Source organism: Plectropomus leopardus, chromosome 8, assembly GCF_008729295.1.
Source record: "Plectropomus leopardus isolate mb chromosome 8, YSFRI_Pleo_2.0, whole genome shotgun sequence".
In the NCBI taxonomy this organism is placed as follows: Eukaryota; Metazoa; Chordata; class Actinopteri; order Perciformes; family Serranidae; genus Plectropomus; species Plectropomus leopardus.
Genome location: NC_056470.1, coordinates 34926513 through 34952651, shown reverse-complemented (window position 1 = coordinate 34952651; position 26139 = coordinate 34926513). Strand labels below are relative to the sequence as shown.

General features: G+C 37.9%; 3 protein-coding genes across 9 annotated transcripts; 1 reads left to right on the top strand and 2 right to left on the bottom strand.

Annotated features, from left to right (window-relative positions):
- On the top strand, positions 1 to 19940 carry LOC121946982 (polymeric immunoglobulin receptor-like). 4 transcript variants are annotated; one of them, XM_042491833.1, is made up of 6 exons: positions 7 to 373; positions 2348 to 2695; positions 3705 to 4031; positions 5922 to 6029; positions 6283 to 6422; positions 6729 to 7107. In XM_042491833.1, the coding sequence occupies exons 1-6, from the start codon at positions 334 to 336 to the stop codon at positions 6801 to 6803; spliced, it is 1038 nt and encodes a 345-aa protein (XP_042347767.1). In that variant the 5' UTR covers positions 7 to 333; the 3' UTR covers positions 6804 to 7107. The 4 variants fall into 4 exon arrangements, with proteins under 4 accessions (XP_042347769.1, XP_042347767.1, XP_042347770.1 ...); XM_042491834.1 differs by having other exon boundaries at positions 12 to 373; positions 5961 to 6029; XM_042491835.1 differs by lacking the exons at positions 6283 to 6422; positions 6729 to 7107 and adding an exon at positions 19751 to 19940 and having other exon boundaries at positions 1 to 373.
- Positions 6733 to 12969, bottom strand: LOC121946983 (polymeric immunoglobulin receptor-like). Of its 3 annotated transcripts, none has more exons than XM_042491837.1 (6): positions 12882 to 12969; positions 12312 to 12656; positions 11769 to 12095; positions 10520 to 10591; positions 9632 to 9777; positions 6733 to 8930 (listed from the first exon to the last, which is right to left on the bottom strand). In XM_042491837.1, exons 1-6 carry the CDS (start codon positions 12919 to 12921, stop codon positions 8832 to 8834), a joined length of 1029 nt encoding a protein of 342 aa, XP_042347771.1. In that variant the 5' UTR covers positions 12922 to 12969; the 3' UTR covers positions 6733 to 8831. The 3 variants fall into 3 exon arrangements, with proteins under 3 accessions (XP_042347771.1, XP_042347772.1, XP_042347773.1); XM_042491838.1 differs by having other exon boundaries at positions 10520 to 10576; XM_042491839.1 differs by lacking the exon at positions 6733 to 8930 and having other exon boundaries at positions 9262 to 9777.
- LOC121946981 (polymeric immunoglobulin receptor-like) lies at positions 14461 to 22782 on the bottom strand. 2 transcript variants are annotated; one of them, XM_042491831.1, is made up of 6 exons: positions 22639 to 22782; positions 21012 to 21356; positions 20364 to 20690; positions 18661 to 18774; positions 16455 to 16612; positions 14461 to 15041 (listed from the first exon to the last, which is right to left on the bottom strand). In XM_042491831.1, the coding sequence occupies exons 1-6, from the start codon at positions 22676 to 22678 to the stop codon at positions 14931 to 14933; spliced, it is 1095 nt and encodes a 364-aa protein (XP_042347765.1). In that variant the 5' UTR covers positions 22679 to 22782; the 3' UTR covers positions 14461 to 14930. The 2 variants fall into 2 exon arrangements, with proteins under 2 accessions (XP_042347765.1, XP_042347766.1); XM_042491832.1 differs by lacking the exons at positions 14461 to 15041; positions 16455 to 16612 and adding an exon at positions 18323 to 18386.
- Between the last annotated feature and the right edge of the window lie 3357 nt (positions 22783 to 26139).

Genomic DNA, 26139 nt, shown 5'->3' with positions numbered 1-26139 from the left:
TTCGACTTTACAGGTCTCTGCTGTGGCAATGAAATTAATCAATATTATGTTATTTGCTATTCTGAGTGACCAGCAGAGGATGTTCCCACGATTGGCCCCTGGACCGGACTTTGGACACGCCTGAGACAGACAGAGAAGAAACAGAACTTGTCTGGCATATGCAGGAACTCATGAGTATCCAGTCAAAATGAAAGTAGAAGTGGTGTGAAAGTGAAGTATATTGTTAAATTAAAGCACCCGACAGATCAGACGGACACAGAGACGAAGGAGTGAAGTGACAGAGACAGTTCTGCTGCCGGTCGAAGATTTTTATTCATCAGGACCAAATTGAGAATGAACATCCGCCACGCTGTGTTCTTCTGCGCCCTATCAGGTGAGGATACCTGAATGTCTCTGTAATGCTGCAGAACACATAGTCTGTTTTTAAGGGTTTTTTTGTTTTGGTGGCATATGTTTTTCAGTTGATGTATTTTTATTCAGATTTCGTGTTGTTCTATGATGTATTTTTTTTTTTTTTTTTTTTTTTTTTTTTGCATTTCCACAGTCTAATCTAGTTCCTTTTTGTTCACCCGCTCTTGAGAATTGGGATCATGCTCTTAAAAAAAATTAATTAAATAAAAAATAAATACATAGAATAAAAAACAGTACAAGGAAATTTACCTGAAAATTATCCCCCCAAAAAACCCAAGACGAAAGTAAAAACAGCAAACAAGAATTGCTAATAATAATTTTCTGACATAATAATAAAAATAATAATAATAATAATAATAATAACCTTTATTTGTATAGCACCTTACAAACTACTACTACAAAATACAGCTTTACACGAAAAAAAATTAAATGTACTTACTCTAAGTGCTTCTAATCAAAAGACATAGAAGCCATAATAAAACCTGCATGTCAAAAATAAAATCAGAATAGAATAAATAGAATGGTTTAAGTTAAAAATATTGAGTATAAAATGCATAAAATTAAGGAAAAAAACAACATTTTAAAGAGGTGCAGCAGTGCATAAGTGTGAAGCAACATGCAAAGCAGTTAAGTCGACGCTAGTTAAAGGCTAAAGTGAAGAGAGAGCTTTTAGTTTTCTTTTAAAAATATTTATCGAGGTGGCTTCTCTGATATCTAAAGTGGGTTAGGGTTAGAGTTAGTGTGTTTCAGAGCTTTGAGGCGTAACTGACAAACATAATTCAGAATATGTAAATGGTAATTATAAGACTAGTTTCAGTTATAATATTTTTCCCTAGCTTTCTCTAAATCTACTAATTTTGTGTGATTTGTGAAACATTTCTTACCAAATTGCTCTTTTCCTCTTTTCCCATATTTGGAAAGAATTTGCGGCAGGTCAGGATTCAGAGGTTTAATTGTGAAAGGCACCTAAGGAACAGCACAAGAAAAGTGATGTTGCTCCAGGTTTCAAAGGGTTAAATGCCAAGATGATCTTTTAAAATATATTCCCTCTGAATATTTGAGGAATAGAAATCAAAAACCAAATAAAAAGATTTTTGTCCAAATTCTCAAGAATTAGTGAATGTAACCCAACTTTATTTTAACAAAGTGGTCAGACTGTATATAAAGATGGACGACGCGCCCCCATTTTACCCCCGCTCTGCTAAAGTGAGTAAAAATATCAGAGAAACGGGTATTGACATCTTGCGAGAGTGATGGCATTGAGAGTCTGCTCAGTAGTGATATCTGCAGTTGGGCAGTTCCCGCCAAAACACCCGTCCGACCAATCACGAGCAGCTCTGAATGCAAGCACGCAGATTGGCCGTCACAGCTGTCAATCATGGTGGAAAAGTCACTTTTTTGTAGAATTTAATAACTAATTAAAACATAAATTATAATAAAAACAAACACTTGAACATCAGGGTGATGAGAACTACCTTCAGTGGCAGAAACCTTCTCACCATGTTGGGGAAACATTTATTTAGCGTGTACTTTGTGTTTTTAGTTTAACCTATGACCATTCATTAACCTGGAGGTGCGGGCTTTATGACCTATGCTGCAGACAGACACTAGGGGGCGATACAGATTAAAAAAGCTACACTTTGGGGGAGCTGTCATGTCGTCCATCTTTATATTCAGTCTTTATATAAAGTCAGAACCCAATTATTTTTAATGAGGTTGATGTCAGAAAGTTGGACCATTACAAAACACTACAAGTACAACAGCAGCTGCTGCCGAGTCCGTGAGAAGTTAATATTTGTTAATGTGTGCCTCTGTATCATCTCTGCTTCTTTATGAAGTGATGGATTAGTCCTCATTAAGCTGCAGGCTGTTTCACAGTAAGTCCACCTCACAGAAAATACTGATCATCACTGTTATCTGTTCGTCTTTTCCGCAGCACTGTGTTCTGGAAACACTGGACTCGTCAGTGCAAAACGCAACATTTACACTGGACCCGAAGGAGGAACTGGTATTATTAATTGCCACATATCTTTGGTCGGCAACGTGAAGTTCTTCTGTAAGGACGAATGTAAAGCAGAAGATATTCTCATAAAAACAGAAGACGTCAGAGCTCAGAGTGGCAGATACAGCTCTGAATACAAAAACGATTCAAACGACGGAGTGGGAATTCTGGCTGTGACCATCAGAAATCTGACCAAGTCTGACGCAGGACGGTACAGGTGCGGTTTGGGCAAAACTTTGGTTCCAGTGTTGTACTGGGACTTTGAGGTCAGAGTTTCAGACGGTGAGTTTTTACTGAAAGTCATTAAACCTCTTGTTATGTTCGGTAAAATCTGAGCAATTTACAATTTTTCTCTGTAAAAAAGTGTTAGTTAATTTAATCTGTTTGTCATGAGGATCCCAGACTTTGTTCACACGTGGCATCTGCACACACGTTTTGATTGATTGTCTGATTGGAACGTTTATTTCCAATATGCAATGAACAAAGCAATAAAAAAAGGTTTTAAAACAAAGAGAAGAAGAGAGAAAAAAAAAGCATGCTGAAGCGAAATGAAAAGAAACGTAAAACAAATACATTTGCACATTTGAAAGAGTGTTAGAAGAAGTATAACTTATTTGCTCCCACCGCCTCTCTGAGGGTGTTTGACTGTCACCAGGTGTTTCCTGTTTGTATACACATATTGTGTATACATGTATATATGTTTGAATGTATTTGTGTACATGAATGTGTATTAGTATATGTATATATACATACATATCTTGGTTAGGTGAAATATAGTTGTCATTTGATAATGAATTAAAAAGAAACTGATATTATTTTTGATAAGATTAATATGTCAGCAATTAATTTTCATATTTTGAATAAGGTTTATTTCTAAGAATTTATATTTTTAATAAGATAAATATTAGATAAATATTCTCAGAATTAATTTATATCTCATAAGATAAATATTATTGGTATTTAAGATAATGTATTAAAATAAGTCGAGATAATTAATTACTGTATTGCTTTATATTGATGTGGGAGCTAAATAATTGACTATTATTGATTTATGGATAAGGGGTGGGATTAAAGTTTCTTCCCACTCCCTTTCGAATATGTGAATCAAATCGTGATGCGTTGTTTACATTATTATCTTCTTTTGTAATGTATTTTTTTATGTCAGTCCACTTCTTTATGATTTTCTTTTTTTTCTTATGTTTTGTGTTTTTTGCACGTTTGGAATAAACTATTACTATAAGTATTACTACTGCTACTGCAGGCAGTAACTAATGATTGTTCATTTTTTCAGATGCACTGCTGAGTGGAAACTCTGGTTTTATCCACTCAGACATTGAAGGAGAAGACATCACATATCCGTGCAGCTATACTGTCTACGGCAGCCATAAGTTCTTCTGTAAAGACGAATGCAAAAAACAAGAAGACATTCTCGTTGAAACAGACGGGAACAGAGCTCAAAGTGGCAGATACACCATCGAATACAAGCAAGGATCCTTATTTGGGCTGTATCTGACCATCAGACAGGCGACCAAGTCGGACACGGGGCGGTACAGGTGCGGTTACGGCAGAGCTTTGTCTCCAGATTCATTCCGCAAGTTCACCATTATTGTCATAGATGGTGAGTTTTTGTTTATTAAAAAATATATGGAAATGTATTGAATGTTCACACCTAACACAAAGTCAATTTTAACCTTGTGAATGTGGACGCTGGAGTATTTTGCAACTTCGGCCGATAAAGTTCTGCTAACCAACTAGAGACGGCACTGAAAAGCCAACAGCAGATGGCTGGATTCAGTGTTGTGAACACGCTAAACGCAGAGGATCCGCGCTCTGAACCAGCGTGAGCTAAGCGGCAATGCTATTTATCGTTTTTTAATGTCCATGTTTATGTTTATGTTTATTGAGGATCCCCATTAGCCGACGCACAAACGCCAGGCTAGTCTTCCATGGCAGGGCATTACTGCTAAACTAAAATTAAAGCATTTTGCCAAGAAATCTCTCAACAAAGCTTGAAAAAAGTCCATCGATTTTTATCAGCTTATCTCCGGCTGGGTCGCGGGACAGCGGGCAGCAAACTCACATAATGATGAACAACATGTTCTCAAACCATGTCAGCACATATTGACTTCTGCGCCTGCATATTACGCTCTAGGTATCATTCTGTGTCTGCTTTTGAGATTTTGGGATGCCGCTACTGTGATGTCAGCCCAAGCACATGGTGGTTACAGCAAGAAAACTACGTAGTATCCAGAGCCTTTACCAACAAAGGTACATGGTTAGATTTAGGTAACAAGGGCACATGATGAGAAAAAAATATAACAGTCAAAATAGGACGGCACTCGTGCGCTGGCAATAACATGACAAAATCAAACAACATGGTATATACCAGCAGGGGGAGCCAAAACTTTTTAAAAAGATTTTTACCAGAGGACTAATCACAGTAATATTATGATATAAATAAATAAATAAATGCTGTTAAGAAACAGTAGAAAATAACAGTGATAATGATGATACTAGTAGTAATGATAATAATGATAATTATATAATAATAAATATATAAAAAATAAATAAATAAAGAAGAGAAAAAAGCATCACATTCAGACAGGACTCCAGCATAAACGTCTGGGGTTTGCTGGCAGTTACAGAATCTTAGTTTGTATTTGATCATGCTCCTTATTTTTACTGTTTGATCCCCATTTTTTCAGCCTCTATTTTTTACTGTGCTGGAAGCCAAATGGCGCCCACTACATGCTCGCAAACTCTCGCTATTACAGCTAAACAGTGCACTAAAATGTGTGTCTGAAAACATCTGAAGCAAGAAATAGGCCGCGTGGCAACGTAATTATGATTTATATGTGATCAGTGCTGCCTAGTTTTACCGTCAGGTGGGATTTCAGTCCAGTTTCAGAGACAGTGAGATAAAGAGAGGGGCAGGTCTGTCTCTTGATCCGCTTTTACACTCTTTGTGTCTGTGGCGTCTGCATGGGCATCAGGCAATACAAAAGTACATAAGTACTCTTTTATTTCACTTTAATTGCATCTGTCTTTTAATCCTAATGTTTCTCTTATATGGACACAAACTCTCATTGCCACTCTGTGGTTCATAGAGTGCTGCCATTGCAATGTGTACTCTACCTGTCCTGTAAAATCCCATAAAAAGACTTTAAAGAAGTGCATAAGTACAGCCTGTAGTTTGAGCAACAGTCCCAAGAGCCAGCAAAACACCACCATATGAGGGGGCGGGACATAGATACATCTTTACACAAATACAACCATTTTTAAAGAACTCACAATGAAAATGTATTTTTGACATTTAAAATCCCAAAATGTGAAATGAGTCTTTTCTTCTGTGATTTATCTGAATTTTTAACTGAAGGTGGACAGTCAACAGAAACACTGCTGGTTTGGAAAAAAGTACTAAAGTTTAAAAGTATGTAATATATATGTGCAGCATGTTCTTATTGATTCAGTATCTGATTATTTTATTGTCTTTTCGCTTCTTCAACTGATTCCAATCCAAACCGGCCTGTTCAACCTTTTTCAACAGCGGACCCATCAGCCTCCGTACCAACAACACAGTCATCAGTTTCCCTGGAAGCCAGCGACCAGCTTACAGGTACGCAACACTTAACTGAGACGCTTTGTCCAGCTGTCAATTCGTCCCTCTGCCAACTCCAAGAGTAACACATTTTCCACTTTAGTATACTGGAATTATAAATGGGCTAATCAGGTTTTGTACATGATTCACCATACCATGAGCGGAAACGGCATTTTTTTGTCAGTCCTTGTGATGAATACCAATAGATGTGCTTCCGTTTTGAGCCTGTGCATGCTCTCTTTATCTCTCTGGCGCTCTCTCTTCTTCCCAGCCTCCTCTGAAGTGTCAGGTCACTTCTGGCCTCTGGCTGTTTGTGTGTCCCTGGTGGTTGTTTTTCTGCTGGCTGTTATTCTGCTGCTTCTTTACATTTGGAAGACGAGGAGGAACTTCAACTCAAACAGAGGAGATATGGTGACTTTTTTGTTTTTTATTTACTCTTTACGTGTTCACTCTGTCAGCCTCCATGACTTAAAACACGACCCCCCCCAAAAAGACCATGCCATATATAAGCTCTATATAACAGTATGATGTGGGTTGAGGGCAGGATGAAAAGGAGGGGAGGGGAGCGAGAACTGAGACAAACAGGAGACATCACTATTACATTGTCCAACTAAAACTAAAAAATATATGGCCATCATATCCCATTAAATATACCTTTTGATCTGCTGCACACTGATATTCTTATTTAAACCACATTATCTGATCTGTTGCTTTCAGTTTCCTGTCATCTATAAGGAGCTGAGTCCAGCCTCCACATGTGAAGACTCCACCTACAACAGCGGCAGAAATTAGGAGCAAACCTGCTCCGCCCACACACACTGAACACGTTAGGCTTAGATTTGAATTTGCTGCTGGGTATTGCAATATTTAGACCAGATAAAACCTAATGTTTTATATAAACAATGTTTGAATAATTGAAAAATGCAGCACCAGTGTGGGTGCGGCAGGATGGGGAGGAGGTTATGTAAGAGTTTTGATTGATGATAAAAATTATCTCTCTAATCATAATGTGATGTGTGTGTTTATACCTAATCTGTACAACCAAAGGCTATTTTATAGTCCCTTCATAAAAGAAATTAAACATCTTTCACCTTCACATCTCAACTTGTCAAATATCGCTGCTTGGTCAGCGCCGTTTAAGTCAACACAGTTTCATGTGGGAAGTGAACAGTGGGGTGTCGGGTGAAAGTCCTCGTTCTGATGGACCAACAGATTCTCATACAAAGTCATCACATGTTGCCGCTCTGTCAGTGGACTTCCTAGTCTACTTATAATCTTTTAGGTGTCCTTCTGCATCTGCTGTTGATGTTTTAAAATTCCTAAAATTTGAAAAATGTCCTAAAACTGTAGAAACATCCTAAAACCCTACATGTATCCTAGAATCCAAGAAAGGTCCTAGAATCTTAGAAATGTACTTAAATCCTAGAAACATCCCAAAATCTTACAAATGTCCCTAAATCACAGAAATGTCCTAAACTCCTAGTAAAATGCATGTGGCTGCTGCAAGTGGCCCCTGGCCTCCTCTCATTATTCAGATGTGGCCCCCCAAGCTCAGTAAGTTGAGTATCCCTGTTAAAGACCATGATGCATTGCTGTAAACTAAACTACCCAACAGAATAAAAAGGAGTTAAAATGAGCACAACTGTAGATATTTACTGCAGGTGAATACACAGTACACACACACACACACACACACACACACACACACACACACACATCCAAACACACCAGATATTAAAATAAAACACCGACAAGGAAAAATTTACTGCAAGCAATTTATAGCACTATGTATATTTCCTTTAAGTACATACAAACTTGTACTTAAGTAAGGATTTGAATGTAGGACTTTTACTTGAAGTGGAGTATTTGGGGTGTGGTATCAGTATTCTTACTTGAGTAAACCATCTGAATTGTTCAATCAGTGATATAAAACACCCCATACATTTACTTACATATGATATAGAAAATAACAATCACATCAAACTGTATCAATGCAAACTGGTTTCTATGGGATACAAACATTTTGTGATTACAATGTTCCATATAGTCACTTATTAAAGCTAATATGTGTCAAACAGCACAGTTTAAAAGTGAAGCGAGATTTTAAAAAGAGCAAAAAGCTGACCTGTACAAACTATAATTGTAATAAACATCAAGTAAGTTAACTGTTACAGGGAAACTTTGTAATTGTTCCTAAATGACACATGGGAACAACAGTTTCTTAAACTGGCCCAGTAAAGGGTGCCAAAGTACTTAGTCCTGAAACCCAAAAATGAGTTAGCATTTTTAGCACCTCCAGTTCCCTCGTTTTAAAGTCAATGGATATTTTTAAATGGGTTTAGATGTCTGAAATAAGATCCGTGGTTAATACAAGCTGAAGGGACTTTCACGTTTGTTTTACGACATAAAAAACATCAGTACTGTGAACTTTGATGCTTTTATGTGTCTTAAAAAAGGCGGTTGCTAACAAATGAGACTACAGTGTCACTAATTTCTGCATTGGTCTTCAGAAAAACAGAGAGGCCGCAGCTGCAAAACAGGCTACAATATAACCTCAACTAGCTATGTGCACTGTCAATTTATTCCTACGTTTGGATAAAGGTTTAACATTTAATATTGTAACAAAGAGGTTGATTAACATGCTCAGAAACATGACCAGCTCCTGCATCATCTGCATAGAAGTGAATAAAAATATGTTTATAGATGTCCTCTAAAAGCAAATTTTAGCATGTACAAAGAAAACTACATAAACCAAACACTGACAGCGTGAGGCTCATGTTAACCTGCACAGTGACAGACTGCAGGTCTGCGGTCAGACGCTCATGTGAGCGGCGTCGAGTAGGTTTGGTCCTGATCCCTGCTGGCTGGATCGAGGCTCTGGTAGACGGCGTCTTCAGGACAGTTCTCACAGATGACAGTCTGAAAATAGAAACAACTGTTAATTAGCCAGGATGTCACAGGATAACGTAGAGACCATATGGTAACTTAAAAGTCCAGAGATTAAATAACTGCAATACTTGAATATGAAAGAAAACATATATTTATTGACCTACAGTATCTAAATGAAAGGTATTGTGTATAGAGATTTTACTTTATTTTATTTAAATTGTTTTTTTTTTTAAATGTTTTTTTCCTTTTTTTCTTACTTCTTAATTTAATATAGTTATTTTTTTAACATTGAATTGGGGCCTCATAACATGGCACATTGTTAATTTTTGTTTTTATCCTATTACATTTATTTTTATTTTATCTATCTTTGATTTGTATCAGAGTGGGGTCAGTTACTCTATATATGTTCTAAATTTTTATCTTGTGTTTCATTGTGTGTATCCATGTGTGTCTTGTCTGTCTCTGCTAATCTTGAAAACTATTGGACCAGTCAGCCTAATAATTTGGGTGCACATTTGTGTCTGAACACTTTAGGACCTTGCATGATTGCGGTGATTCATAATTGCAAAAAACATGTTTTACTGACAGTTTCATACCGTCATTGACCGATGATTCTAACGACAGCACCATGATTCCTATATTCAGGTATACACTAAAGTACTTATATTTTATACCATTTCAGCCAATATATCCCATTAAATCCTACACACTGGATCTTTAAAGAAAGTCACCTCCATGTTAAGGTTGTCTGCATTTCCTCCGGTGTTCAAACCAGCGGTACATTTGAAGACGAGCAGCAGAAACACAGCAAACATCACACAAACCCCGGGCACACACACAACCAGAAGCAACAAGTGACCTAGGATATTCAAGATCTCTGGGAAGGAAGAGAGAGAGTGAGAGGATTATTGAATAAATGGTTAAAAAGAGAAATCTTTTTAAGTTGTGATTTAAAGGTTCTTCCTTTTGATAAATCAACTCTCTCAAGACTTTTGACAGATGCTGGAAAATCACGGAGACTTGAACCTGTTCCGAAAACTTCGATCACAGATTAATGTTTCAGAGTCAGTGTGAAAACTTGATTGAACGTGAGGTTATATTCATTTTTAAACGTCAGTTAAAACAAGTCAATTTGTGATGTGGTATGATGTGATGAAAACTTTAGTTTCACACCAGTCACAACCTGTAGTCTCCTGGGTGAAAGTCCAGGTTTGTTTGACCGATACACTCAGTTAAAAGCCATGTGCGTATCATAAAGACGCTAAAGAGAGCCTCTGGGGTCAATATCACACATCAAGGGGCTCGGCAAAGCATCAGTGACTACCTGGTAAAGAGAATGAGCTGAAATAGTCTTAATAAAACCCGAAACGTTTTATATTATGTAAACTTACTGCTGAATATAACAAAGAATTTGCTCTAAAATGTTTCTAATAAAAAATGTTCTTTAACACCCTGACCTGTCTAATGTGCTAAGACTGAACCTAAACTGTTTTCATTGTTGTTTATTGGACAGTGTTGTTGGGCTTAATTTTACATTGGAAACATTTTCAAGACATGTTCAGTACAAGATAAAATTGAGACTGACTGGCAAGACTAAAAACAGTCTATATGAACTGTACCTGCGGGCTGTTTGTTGGTTTCTGATGAAGTCTGGCATGTTGTTGGTTGTTTGGAAGCTGAAAGGGACGATGCTTAAAAAGGTCAGAAAGTCAAACAATTCATGAAAAAAAGGAAACAATCAGATATTGTATCAGTAGTGACATGGAGAAATCTTCAAAAAAAGAAATCAGATGCTGCTGACAGACAGATGTTAGTGTCAGTGTAAAAACTACACAGTTGTTTGGATCTGAAACCTGGAGGACCACCAACAACATCATCAACAAGCTGCAGACGTTTATAAATCACTGTCTAAGACACAGTCTTCGGATCTACTGGCCAAATACAATCAACAACATCAGCAAACTGTGGAAATGCACAAAAAAAAAAAAAGCGACAATAGAAATATGACTAAAAAAAGAAAGTGGAGCTGATTTGGTCACATATTTAGTCTCCTTTTTTAAAATGTTTTTTAAACACCATCAGTGTTTTAAAGTGATGTAGTACATGAGCCGACTTTAGCGTCGTAGTGTGGTGGATGTCGTGTCACCTTGGCAGCTCAACAAATCACAAAACTGCTTGTGATTTAGCAAGCCATTGCTGTGTTTCAAGAAGATTTTTAGGTACCAAACGTAGGTGTTTTGTCATGACCAGTTGTTGTTTTTCCTGCTGGGATAGTGCCACAAAAAGCATTTTCTCTCTTACTGAGAAATTCCTGCTTTTCTAGAGAGGACTGTGTCCCCAAAACAATTTTTTAATGTCAAATCATAACCTTTTTCTTACCTGAGTGGTTTTTATGCCCCGACATAACTCCACATGAACACATCGTTGCTGCAACAGCAAGTTTCAAAATATCCACTACACCATTACATGCAAATGTAACATGTCAGTGGTTTGCAGAAATGTAAAATACCATTTTTTTGTCTGTCAAATGAAACACCTTTTCCTCCAGTCCTGGTCACCTGAGCTTCCCCACCCGTCTGCTCACCTGTTTCCACTTTCCTCCGTCAGTCTGCAGTAATGAACCAACCAAATTCAACTTTCTCCAGTTTGTGATAGTTGAAATGTTACTTTGACTTTTTTTTTTACCTTTACCTTCTAGATAGATAGAAAAGAGGGAGAAGGAAATATCCAACCATTTTTTCATTTAAGAAAACAGGAAAAAAGGATGTTTTGGATTTCAAACTAATTTCATCTGCAGTTTGTGCACTACGCAGAAGGAGCTGTATGCAGATTATGAAGAAACATTTTCATGCAGTTTTTAGAACTCACCATCTATGATAATAATCTGAAACCTTTTGTATGAATCTTGAGATGAAGCTCTGCCGTAACCACACCTGTACCATCCTGTGTCCGACTTGGTCACCTCTCTGATGGTCACATACAGTCCAGGCACAGACTTTTCTCTATATTCGATGCTGTATCTTCCACTCTGAGTTTTGTTGCCATCTGTTTCAATGAGAACGTTGTCTTGTTTAAAACATTTTTCCTTACAGAAGAATTTTCTGCGTCCATAAACAGTATCACTGCATGGATATGTGATATCTCCTCCTTCGGTTTCTGTACGAGTAAAGCCAGAGTTTACGTCCAACGGTGCCGCTGAAAAAATGAACAATCATGAGTTACTGTCTGTACTTCCTGTAAGATGCAGCAGTGTCATCACAGTATTTCCTGCTTCACATTAACACAGATCCACAGAGTCACACTGATTTAATTTGGTTCTCCTTGATTTAATGTAGTCTTACGCTCCAGAGAGTATAAATATGGAAAATAAAGTAAATATGTCAGGTTTGCTGACTTTCAGTAGAAACTTACCGTCTAACACTCTGACCTCAAAGTCCCGGTATGATTTTGGAGCCAAAGTTTTGCCCAAACCGCACCTGTACCGTCCTGAGTCAGACTTGGTCACATTTGTAATGGTCACCGTCAGAATTCCTCTTCCAGAAGATGCATTTTTGTATTTAATGCTGAATCTGCCACTCTGAGCTCTGACATCTTCTGTTTTAATGAGAATATCTTCTGCTTTACATTCGTCCTTGCAGAAGAACTTCATGTTTCCAGACAGAGTTAATGTGCACTTTATAGAAACTGTTCCTCCCTCAGCTATTGCATAAGTGTTGGGTTTTGCACTGACGAGTCCAGCATTTCCAGCACACAGTGCTGCGGAAAAGAGAGAAACAGAGAAGGCTGATTGTCAGTACTTTCTGTGAGGTAGACTTACTGTAAAACATCCATCACTTCACAGAGAAGCAGAGACGAGTTCAGTAGTTGCAGCTCTCTCGTGCCACTGAGCAACATCTGTTTTCAGAGTCCATACTTTTTAATATCAAACACATCAGTAAGCACCAACTAATTACGATAGGATGAACTCATATTAGTCCTCACCTGATATGAGGCAAAAGAACACAAAATGCTGGATATTCATTCTGAATTTGATCCTGACGGAGAAAAAGATTGAACCTGCAGGAGAACTGCCTCCGTCACTTCACTCCTTCAGCTCTCTGTCTGTCTGATCACTCAGGAAGCTGATGTTGCCTAATTTAATGTTTGCTTTTTCTCCCCATTATCTGATTTATGTGGTTTAAACAGCCCAGCACTTGTGACGATGATGATGGTCATTACGAGTTATGGACATCTTGAAACTGTCGGTACAGAGTTATCATGGTATGGCCGAGCTGCTGTGAAGCTCCTGTTTCCAGTATTGAAAATAAAGCACGAAAATAATTCTAACTGAAGTCACTTTAATTTCTGAATCAGTGGTGTCTAAATTTTCTTAAAGCTGCAGTTGGTAACATTAATTTAAAAAAGAATAACTTGCATTATTTGCTGAAATTACACTACACAGATGGATAGATTTTAAACTTTATGGAAGACTTAGATATGAATAGAAATTTAGATGTGTGCAAATATTGCAGGGCCAACTTTTTAGGAAGCTAAATGAAGGAAAGAGAGTCAAACAAGTCCTTTACCACTAGGAACCCAAAAAAAAAAAAAAAAAATCCTATTTTGATGCAAAGAAGCAAAAATACAAGCAGTTCCAGCGGTTGAATTTATCCATATTTTAACGTGATGAACAACATATTAGGACAGTTTAATCAGACTCTGCACGGCTGCATGTTAACAGAAATATTAATTGTTTTCATTAGACATGTAAACAGCTTGGTACGAATACTGTCTCTTTCAGAATAAGGGCAAAAAACAGAGTATTTTGTGCATGTAAACATACTTACTGAGGGTGTAATTAGAACTGGGCTGGTGTGTAGTGAGAGGCTGATTAGTGAATGAGATGCAGGTGGGTGAGGAGGACAGGTAACTGCAGAGCTGATGAGAGATGTGGGGACAGGTGTGTAGATGGGTGGGGCACTCAGGAGAGGGGAAAAGGAGGGAAAGTTTGAGGTAATTATGCAGATGGGTGAAAAATGACAACGAAGGGGACTAAAAAATAACTAATGTGGCTGAAGAGGAGGGACACAAGAGACTAACTGTGACACCTGAAATCATCACTTTTCTGCCTCTTAAAAGTTAAAAAGAGAACACAGTACAAATTGCATTTTAACATAAATATAATTAAGTAGTTGAGCAAATATCAGCAGGCGGATGATTTATTTGGTGAAAATGGTGTCTTCTTTCCTGTTTCAGCTCTGATTAATTACTGATGGCAATCAGCCCTTCCTCTGTGGATTTCTTCGTCTATTTTTAAACTGTATCTAATAAACATCACAACCACAGTTACACAGTAAGCAGCAACATCTGGGGCTGAAAAATGAAGCCAACATGGAAGTGCCAAAATTTGCAGCTCCTCTCATGTCGACCTCACTTCAGATTTAGTCGATCCCCACAGACGCCATTTACAGCAGACACAAACATGTTTGCAGTCTGGTACAAAAAGCAAAAAAACAACAACAACTGTTTTGGTCATTATAGCTAATTTAAACATTCATGCCAACTGTGAATTGGGGATTTTTTTTCTGACTCATATGTTTACATTTTAATGAGGACTAAAGTTTTGTCCATTTAAGGGCAGGTTGCTTGACTAACTTGCAAGTTGTTGCTACAATCTATGAGTCCGAGTCACCCGTTGCTCCTCCACAAATTAAAACTTGTCGTCTAAATACGGTGTGTCTGGGCCTTTAGGGAGTGACATTAAAATGGTTAACATTTTGCAATTACATACACACATATCAATACTTAAATCTGATGCAGTGGAAGACAACAAATGCTACATACATAGTTATTTAGTGAAGCTGATCACTCCTAAATTAATAAGAAAAAAGACGAAACATTTAAGTAACCTGTAGACTCTTGACTATTGGAGGATATGTAATGGCTGAATTTTTTCATGTTTCTTTATTGACTCTTTCCAGAGTGCAACAACTTCAGCAGACCTGTCAATCCTTTTCTATCAGATCCAAACATCACCATCTGTTTGTTGTCTTATACTGGCGAGCAGGTTTGGTCCTGATCCATGCTGGCTGGATCGAGGTTCTGGTAGACAGAGTCTTCACATGTGGAGGCTGGAGGATGTTTTCTGTAGGTGACATAAGCCTGAAATAGGAAAAACATCAAATCTGAATTATATTATAAATAAGAAGCTCTGATCCTGCCTTTTTTTCTTAAATTATTATTATCATGATTATTATTAAGTATTGTTAATTCTACTCCACATGTATATATTGATTTTCTTTCTTTTCTACTTCATTTTTTTTTACCCTGTTTTGTTTTGTGTTTGTCTGTTCACCTGTCTTGTGGGGGGAAGTATATTTGTATACTGATGTGCAACTTTTCTGCACTTTTTTTCATGTTGATAAAACTTTAATAAAAAAATTGTTTAGAAAAAAATCTGAAATATAACAGTATCCAAAAATATGTTTGCTAATTACTGCGTTCACCCGGGTGTTGCGTTACCATCAACGCTGATCAGAGCTGGAGACGATAAAAACCCGTGTCTAGTGTGGCCAACCTGGCAACTTTGTCACTATATCTAACGACTTTCCAGACCCCTTTGCCGACTTAATTAGTCAAAAGCGACCAGCGTCAAATCTAGGGACTTTTTCTGGTCATTTGGGGAAGGATTACGTTGACAAAGCTCTGCAAAAGCATCTAACAAATTCTGTACCACGGTTCACATTACAGCCGAACTCATGAGAACCGAGTACAGCGAGGGCGACTGCGTCTCCTCCTCCTCATCTCTCACTCAGCGCTCATGCGACCAGTCTGACCGGCAGCCTCACAGGCCCGACCTGCAGCGGGCTCTGCGCCCGCTCTGAGCGAGAGCTGCCTGTGCCCAGCTTACGACCAGTCACAGACGATGATTTTGTACAGTTACTGCAGAGTTGTCGCTCAGTACATATTTGTCGATATATTTTTGTTTAAATATTCGTTCTGTCTTTTTTAGTTTCACACCCAAAAATCCCTCACTCTGTGTCAGTGGGTCTCACTCACACACTCAGTCAGTTCCTTGTGCCTCTCCTCGTTCCTCTGGCCAAAGAGAAGCTACAAGACCACGTTTTTGTTTTTTGTCTTCATTTATTAGGTTGCTAAAAAAGACAACAAAAACGCTAACATTATGGTTTTATGGCAACGAAAAAAAAGGTTTGTAAATACATAAATAGTTAGTTTGTAAACTACAGTACCTGGTCAGCTGTTTCTATTCATTTTGCCTCTTTCAGAATTGCATATTATGCAAAGTTACTTATAAGTTACTTATGTCATCTAGATACTTTTGGGAGAGCCAACAGCTACTTCATATACAGAGGAAGTAGCAACACTGCCCGCGTCTGCTGCAGTCATTCGAGCCTGGTGTGAATACCAATTGTATGTATTCCCATTGCATTGAAAAACCAAATGTTAGTGGGTATTAGGGAATGAGGCTTAAGAAACAAAGCAATCCTTAATATATTCCATTTCAGCCAATATATCCCACTAAATCCTAAACACTGGGCCTTTAAAGAAAGTCACCTCTGAGTGGAGGTTGTCTGCATTTCCTCCGGTGTTCAAACCAGCGTTCCTCCTCATCTTCCATTTGAAGAGGAGCAGCAGAAAAACAGCAAACAGTACAGAAACCAAGGGCACACACACAACCAGAGGCAAGAAGTAACCTGGGAGACAGGAGACGTCTGGGAATAAAGAAAGAGAGAGAATTATTGTTGTTAACATGGTTTCAGAGAGAAGGATTTTTTTTTTTTTATTAAAAATTGTGACTTAAAGCTTGTTAATCTTAGTCAAACATTTCTTTAATGTGAGTGTCTCACGCGGCGACTTTACATGCAAAGTCATGTTGCACGATAGGTAGGATGGATGTGATGGATGCAAATTTTCAGCTTGAGTGGAAACTTTTACCTGACGCTGTGTTGCTATAGCCTATCAGCATCAGGATGTAGTTGAGATTCTCCCGACGTTACCGAGATTCAGGAATGAAGGTTAAAGAATGTCTGAATGCTGTCTGTGGACACACGGAGCTACACTCAGCATCAGTACTGCACAGACACAGATTAAATAAGGACCCGAAGGATCAGTGAGCAAAGTTGTAAAGTTACATACTACACAGCATAAAGGCTTTTGACGGACGTAGACAAACGCAGAAAACCGAACCTGTTCTGAAAACTTTGATCACGGACAAATGTTTTGATTCACTGAATAAATTTGATTCACGCAACGTCAATGTTAAACGTTAAAACAAATACGTGTTATGTGATGAATGTGAAGAGACGGTCACATTTGGTTTCACACAGGACACATACTGCAATCTCCTGGGTGACAGTCCAGATTTGCTTGACCCATCCACCTCCCCTCCTCCCCGCCTTACACCATCTTTCTTGTTCTTTAAATTACCTTAGCTGCTCTCAGCTTCAGTTATTACTACATTGGAGTTAGTTGAGAACCTGGTGTGTCTCATAAAGATGCTAAAAGGTCTCTTTGGCATCAATGTCACTCATCACAGGGCATGACAGCGAGTCAGTTTTTGCAACACGTTAATCATCCCAAGTCATCACATATTGCTGCTTTGCAGCGGACTAACATTTCTATATCTTGCGCTTTAGGTATCCACCTGCATCTATTGTTGATGTTTCAGGATGTCAAAACATGGCAGCCCATGTAGATGCAGCAGCGAGTAGCTCCTCAAATACGTGCTACTTTTTTGCTATATTTTTCTATTTTTTCGACTCCGTGGCCCCTTCTGCTGAAACACGACTTTTCTAAGAGAATCACCTATCAGCATTGGCAATAGTTGTGTGGGATTTGGACTAAATGTAGCAGACATGAGAGGATCTCCACCAATGGCATACGCCAAGCGGCCAGTCAGACCAGAGGGGAGAAACTAAACCAGAAGACGAAGAGAAAAGGGAGAGCCAGCATCAGAGCGAGGCTGACCCAACTTGGACCGAGAGCTGTTCCTCTCCCAAGCCTTCTTCTGGCTAATGTCCGCTCGCAGGAGAATAAAGTGGATGAGATGTGATAGAGGCTCACTCAGCAACAGGAGATTAGAGACTGCTCTGTGCACATCTTCACAGAGACATGGTTAACTCCTGGTTCAAGCTGTTGCACTGGATGCGTGGACCTCGTTGGGAGCTGACAGGACACAAGACTCAGCAGCAACATGCCCAAATAACCGGATGGGATTTTCATAGTAGCTGCTGTTTTTAATCAACTCATCCATTGCTCCTCCCAACCAGCCCATAGGGACCTTTGTGCTTCTTATGTTACGTTGTCACCAGCAGTTTTTTATCCAGACGCTGTCCGGTGGAGTTTCGCGCGGTCACAACAGGTTTCATTTGGCCGCATCCTCAAGTGAGTCTGGCAACTTTTAACAGCGCGAATGGTTCTGTCTGGGATCTTAGGCCGAAATCACTGCAAAAGCCACAGTATTTGATGTCTGCAGAATGACAAGGGCTGAAAAATACTTGCATGATAAGACACATAGGCAGGTAACATGATGTTAATTTCCTACTGAAGATAACAAGAGAAAACACTGTAACTTTAATACAAAATGTTGTCTTTTAAATATCAACCTGTGTTGTGTGCTGAAACTGAAACTGGACAATTTTATTGTTCTTGATAGACAGTGTTCTTGGGCTTAATTTAAAATTTTTAAGAACATTTGTTTCATTCGAGATAAAGTTGATATACAGATAGGCAGGACAAAAAAAGTCTAAATGAACTGTACCTGTAAGATAGTGGGTGGTTTCAGGGAAAACTGATGAAGGGGTGAAACCTCCTGAACTGGAACTAAAACTCTGAGTCGTTGGTGGTGGCGTTGGTGGTGTGGAGGCTGATGGGACTGATGTCCCAGTTTGGTGTGAAAGAGGAACAACAATCAATACAAATACACTGAATCAGACACTGAATCACTGTTGACACAGAGAACTCTTGACAAGAGAAACAGATGCTGATCATGTATCAGTGAATATGCATGTCTTTATATTTGCTATATGTATGCACGTGTTTATATGTGTTGGTTTGTTCAATTAAAAGAAAAGCAAATTTTGATTATTTGATTTTTGTTGAAAGGAGAAAGTCTAAGTTTTCCTGAATATTTTGTAATTACTTCCAGGTTGGTTGTTGAATGCAAAAATGTTCAATAAAAGAAATTATTATTATTATCATTATTGTTGTTGGTATTATTAATAATAATAATGAAAATAATAATAACGTCAGTTGCATGGGAATGTTTAATGTTCCTCAGACAGTTGTTTAGCCCCAAAAAACTTCTTCTTGATATTATCCAAAGTTTATACGAATATAGAAAAGTCTAATGTAGCAGGTGACGAGTCATTAACTTTACCTGTGTCCTGAGGATGCACTAATTGTGTTTTTTAGCTGTGTTACATTTGCGTGTTTGATTATATCAACATTTAAAAAGCCACATAGTACACAAGCTGACTTTATCATCAGGAGGTGGAGGGGATGATGGATTGTGTGTCACCTATGGCTGGACTCAAATATTAGGCTATTTGAGTATGGGCTAATTGGGCAGATATTCAATTTGGGCATTCAGATATTCTTTTTTTTTTATTTTGAAGAGGAAGCTTCTGTGTATAACCCACAAACGTCATAACAGCCCACAAACGAAAATTAATAACATAATCCCATAAACATAATAGCAGTTGCCTACAACAAATATAATACTAACTTTCCTGTAAACGTCCAGAAAACACATCTACATGACGTGCTGCGATGACCCCAGAGTTGGATCCTGTGAGCGTAGACAGTCGGGTCCTGTGAGCGTGTATACAGCGTATGCTTTGTGTTTCCAGGTCCTGGGCTGCATGGAGCCGACTGCATAATTAGGAACCCCTGGCCAATGCTCCTGATCATTTAGCCGTGCTGCTGATAGTCCCACTGTTGCTTCTGCCTCTCCATCAGCCAGCATCACCACCCTGCACCATTTTTTCCTTTTGTTTGTTTGCACCTACAACACGCACCACACATCATCACAGCGTCCACTCACCTGCAGACACCACTGATTCACACGTCCACACCCCATCACCTTTTTCTGGAGTTAAATTGATAAACATAGTTTTGCTGCTTTACTTTTGAGCGCATCTCCTTTATTCTTTTTGCAGGCTGCAAGCTGGCAATAACAGTATGTATGCATGTCTTTTCTTGACATTTTCAGGAAATTTTATTTTACGTTTGTTGGAGGCAACTACTATTACATTTGTGGTTTATTACATTTGTGGATGATGATTTGAGTTTCTGCATCCTTAAAATGGGAAATATCTCACCATATTTTTTAAAAGTTAGATTTTACATGAAAATAAAAACAGTTTTCAGTATCAGTTTGTGCACTGAGTGGAAGGTACTGTATGCACACTATGTTCAAATGTTTTCATGCATTTCATAAAAAAAAACTTTTAAAAAACTTACCATCTATGACTATAATCTGGAACCTTTTGTATGAATCTGGAGACAAAGCTGTGCCGTAGCCACACCTGTACCATCCTGTGTCCGACTTGGTCAGCTGTGTGATGGTCACATACAGTCCAAACACAGACTTTTCTCTATATTCAATACTGTATCTGCCATTCTCAGCTTTGTTGCCTTCAGTTTCAAGGAGAATGTCGTCTTGTTTTTTACATTCGCCTTTACAGAGGAATTTTCTGCTTCCATAGACAGTGTCACTGCATGGATATGTGATATCTCCTCCTTTGGTCTCTGTACGAGTAAAGCCAGAGTTTACATCCAACAGTGCCGCTGAAAAAATGAACAATCATGAGTTACTGTCTGTACTTCCTGTAAGATGCAGCAGTGTCATCACAGTATTTCCTGCTTCACATTAACACAGATCCACAGAGGCACACTGGGAGCTGCCCAGTTCAACCACAGTCTGTAACTGTTGGGGCAATGTCTTAATCCAACCTAAATAACATGAGAGTTCATACATCATAGATAACACAAACTTTTTATAATTTAATTTGGTTCTCCTCGATTCAATGTAGTCTTACGCTCCAGAGAGTATAAATATGGAAAATAAAGTAAATATGTCAGGTTTGGTGACTTTCAGCAGAAACTTACCGTCTAACACTCTGACCTCAAAATCCCGGTATGATTTTGGAGCCAAAGTTTTGCCCAAACCGCACCTGTACCGTCCTGAGTCAGACTTGGACACATTTGTAATGGTCACCCTCAGAATTCCTCTTCCAGAAGATTCATTTTTGTATTTAATGCTGAATCTGCCACTCTGAGCTCTGACATCTTCTGTTTTAATGAGAATATCTTCTGCTTTACATTCGTCCTTGCAGAAGAACTTCATGTTTCCAGACAGAGTTAATGTGCACTTTATAGAATCTGTTCCTCCCTCAGCTATTGCATAAGTGTTGGGTTTTGCACTGACGAGTCCAGCATTTCCAGCACACAGTGCTGCGGAAAAGAGAGAAACAGAGAAGGCTGATTGTCAGTACTTTTCTGTGAGGTAGACTACTGTGAAAAACAGTCTGCAGGTTAATGAGGAATAATCCATCACTTCACAGAGAAGCAGAGACGATACAGAGGAAAGATCTACTTTTCACTGACTCTTCAGCAGCTGTCGTTGTCGTTTTTGTAGTCGCAGTAGTAGTTCTCTAAAGTGTCTCTATGAATATTTAATCACAATGAAACTGGGCTACACTGGGCCTCATGCAGCAACATTCTCATAAATTTCTCTTATATTTTCTCTTAATTTTCTGGTAAGAGAAAATATTAGAGAAGTGAACTCCAGATGCACCAAACACACTTAACCACCCAAATCTGCTCTGACCAGGTGTGCTCTGTGATGAATCCCACTGATCATAAGTCACCTCATCATCATAAGTCCAAATAATTAAAAGGAAAAAAAGGAAGTCCGCATACTTACAGTATACTATGTATGAGAAGCTGGAACCATGAAATGGTTTTTGCATGAAAAATGACATACAAAATAAAATAAATAGTTGCAAAGTATTTTTTTAATTAATGAGGAATTGTTTCAGCTGCACTTGTTTATTCTTGTGTTTGTGATTTGCACAAAAATCTTAAGCTAATAATAATATAACTTGAATAAAAAGCACTGTATTTGCTCCTGAAGTGGATTAGCATGAGATGAAAATATTCAAGTAATGTAAAAGTTACTTCAGATTTGTACTTAAATACTGTACTTGAGCAAATATACTTTGTTAAATTACAGCTTGGTCAGCAGCGGGAATCACAAATTCTGATATTACAGTAACTGGGATAAACACACCAAGAAATATGATATCTCTACAGCCCCGAACTTAAATAATCCAATCATTATAATTACTCTAAAACCTCAACTAAATTGATTAAATTACATTCATGCATGTTTTTGAATGGTCCTCAAATATAAAACTTTTTGTGTACTGTGAAAAAACGAGATGTTTTTCTTTTATCTTGGTATGAGTGTTCTCACGTCTCGTAACATTTTCTCGTACTTAAGAGAAAAGCAACGATGAGAAAACATTGGTGAATCCCAAAAATCAGTGGGTACTAACAAAATAAGAGCAAATCCTGGATATGAGCAAAAATAAGAGAAAATGTGTTTCTATATTGTTTCTTGCAAGAGGCCCATTGTTGCGTATACTTCCTGCAGTGGTGGACCACACACCTGCCACACAAAGGCAGTGTGTGCTGCAGCATTTAAAGAACATGTAAGGTAATCAGCTCTCACCTGATATGACGCAGAAGAACACAAGATGGTGGAGATTCATTCTGAATTATGGAGAAAAATCCTCAGCCTGCAGGAGAATTGTCTCTGTTGCTTCAGTCCTCACACCCTCTGTCTGTCTGGTCAGTCAGAAAGCAGAAAATTGAACGTTCCTCTTCCTGTGCATCTATTTGCTGCTTTGTGACAAATTTGGCCGTGAAACTGAGACTCATAACTCAACCGTCTTGGCTACAAACTTCTTCTTTTTTTCTTGATTATAAATATATATCAACATGTCCTCCAACAGAATTATTGCAAAATGATGTGGTCAACCTATTCTGACCCACATACAGAGCTGTTTGTAGTTAACCCTTGGCAGGAGCAGTTGTAATCAAGTATATATATTTTCTTCATCTGCCTCAAATAAACATGGGCCAACATTTCTTACCTTAATGTACAAAACACCAAATGTATATGACCTTAATATAAGGTTTGTACTGAAAATCTGTATTGTAACAGCGCAGTAGACATTTGTTGCAATCAATTTGCTTCACTAAAAACTTGGCAAAACCCAATTTGATTTTATACAGATGTTTATATACAATGCATTTTAGTATTTTGATCGATTGTAATTCTATTCAGTTCTATTTTTATTATGTTGAACTATTTGTTTTTTAACCATACATTTTTTTAAAAAACATTTATACTAAATTCATCATAATATGTATTTATTTTGATATTTATTTTATCTGTTTAGTTGTTTATTTTACTAACTGCTAGAATATTTTCACTGGCCTCCATGCTGCTTTCAGGTTTATTTATAATGATGAAAATAGTGCACCAGAAAAAAAAAATAATAGAAATATTATACTTGTCTACTGCAGGGTGGTGTGCTCAGCTCTGGTCAAATAGCAATGGGAGAGTAGTCTATCTCCTATTTTTGGTGGGGTTTTTTCTGCATAAAAAAATAATTGATTACAAATTAAGTTTTCTCATAGCTTATTCCAGTTTCCCTGGTAGTTTTAAAAACTAAATTTCTAAATCTGTTAATTAATTGCAGTTTGTGGAACATTACATACCAAGGTGCCAATTTCCCTTTTTGCCTGTCTTGTAAAAAACCAATTAGCTCAGAATTCAAAGGTTTAAATACTTGTGAAAGGCATCTGAATGTCGCCCAACAAAAGTGATGTCGCTCCAGATTTTAAAGGGTTAATGCAGGCAACACTTTAACATTTTTATGACCTTCAAAATACAAAACAAAGGTTCTATTCTTTGATTATGTTGGGTATAATTCTGTGAAAAGAGAAGTTCATATTGAGGAGGCTCTATGTGAAACTGAAAGAAGAAAGTTAAGACTTAGAGTCAAAAAAAAGGAAGTGACATTAAACAGATGATTTTTTTTTTATCTTTGTATAAAAACTCTGCTCTGTTTCACAAACTGACCACACACCAATGACACTGTGAAATTCTGCATTATTTTAAATTTATCTGATTCTTCTCTTTAGCTTCTGCAACCCAAAAGACTGTAGAGACTTTTCCGCATCTCTTTGCAGTTATTTTGTGTCTTTCGGTAGTAATTCTGAATCTTCTGGAGGCTCTTGTCATTTCTCATCTCTTTGCATTGGTTGGGTCTTTAAGGGTCCTTTGGTGGTTGTTTTGCATCTCTTTGCAGCTCTTTGTGGTCATTTTGCAGTTTTTTATTTTGTGTCTTTTACTGTTGTTGTGTATCTCTTTGAATCTCTGAGTGCCTTCTCGTGGACAATTTGCATCCCTTCGTGGTCTTTTTGTGTTTTTACACTTTGTGTCTCTGGTCATTCTGTGTCTCTTGTGTCACTGGCCTGAGTAAAGTGTGCAAATGTTTGTGTGTCTCATTATAATACTCTTGTGCTGGAAGTATGGATGAGTGTTTGCCGAATGTGATTCTAGCTTTGTGGATTGTCTGTCTGTCAGTCTGCTGCCCTCTGATGTTCAAACCTGTGAAGCACAGGGTACAAAACTGGTTCAAATACAGACAGCGTGAAATTCAGACAACATTAAAACCAATTTTCTTATTACAGTTTTTGTCAACTGCTGACACAATAAATGAAACGTGGATCATCTTGATCTTCATCATCTCCCTCTCAGTGTAACGGAGTTAAGAGATAATGTCATCCCACTTGCCATATAAAACACACTACAAAACACGGGAACTGGGGTCTCCTATTGTAAGTAAAGGCAGCACCCCTGTGGTTTAGGGTCGTGCACCCCGGGGGGTAGCAACAGTCTGACCTCGCTGCCTCCGGGGTAGGTGCATGAGTATGACCTCTGTCTTTGTTTTATATTAATTACTTTCATTTTAATATTAAGGAGTGGTTCAAGTTGTATTTTGAATCATAAAGCTCCCGTACGGTCGAGCCTTTTTTTAAAAAGTTGACGATATTTGTCTTTTATTTCTGTTTACAAATGGCTAAAGTTACATATGTTGGCTAACTTGCACTTTCTTTTCATTTTACTTCTTGCAGCCGTGTATGTGTGTGTATAAACGGCGAACTGGACTGACTGTGTGTTAAATCTCCATGCCAGGTCAGTCCAGATGAGAAATAAACGGCGAGCATGCCAACGGTGAAAAAGTCTGCCTTGTCACTAAATACACAACGCAAGAGGAGTACAAGGACCGCTACATCAGCACAGTACAAGTCTTCCTGTTGCAAATGTGTGGACACTCTTTCATCGGTTTCACACATTTTCAAACTCTTTCTCAAAACAGTTAACACTGATTTATGGGCACCTTTCAGGACATTTAAGGTTACCTTACAGATATAACAATCATAAACAAAAACATATCAAGACATCAGTAAAACAATGATAAATAATATACAATAAAAAGCTAAAAAATAGAAGTAAAAGATCGACAACAACAATAGTCACACAATCAGTCTATAAAGGTGTGGTTTTTTCCCCTGTGATCTCAAAAAGACCCCAAACTCTCGGATTAACTGTGTTAAACAAGACAGCATCATTTCACAGCTGATAGAAATTACATTTGTAATTATAAATACACCTGGGTGAAACTTCTTTGCACAACTCTTAAACTAGCAATAAGTCCTCATCCATCGATAAAAGAGGCAGCTCTGTGTTGCTGTTTGCAAGCATGGATCAAAGAGAGAAAATATGCATGTTCAGTGTTTCTGAGTTTGAAACTATAAAAACAAGACTAGGTGAAAACCTAAAGCTGCTATGGTCCAGCCAAAAAAAAGAATAAACATAAGAATGATGTGAAAAATGTGATAGAGTACAACACTGTAGACACTTTTTATAGTTGTTTGTATATCTGAATTTAGGAGACATTTTTTAATTTTTTTTTTTTTTTTTTTTTTAAATGCAGCACAAAAGCTACACCATAACAAATGTCTGAATTTGTCTAGTCCAGGTGCTTACAGTAGGTCTTATGTTTACGAATGTTAATGATAGGTGATAGATATAGGTGACATGGAAAAAGCACAAAAATAGTTAAGAAAACTGTTGTAGAACTTTCTTCTTTTTTAT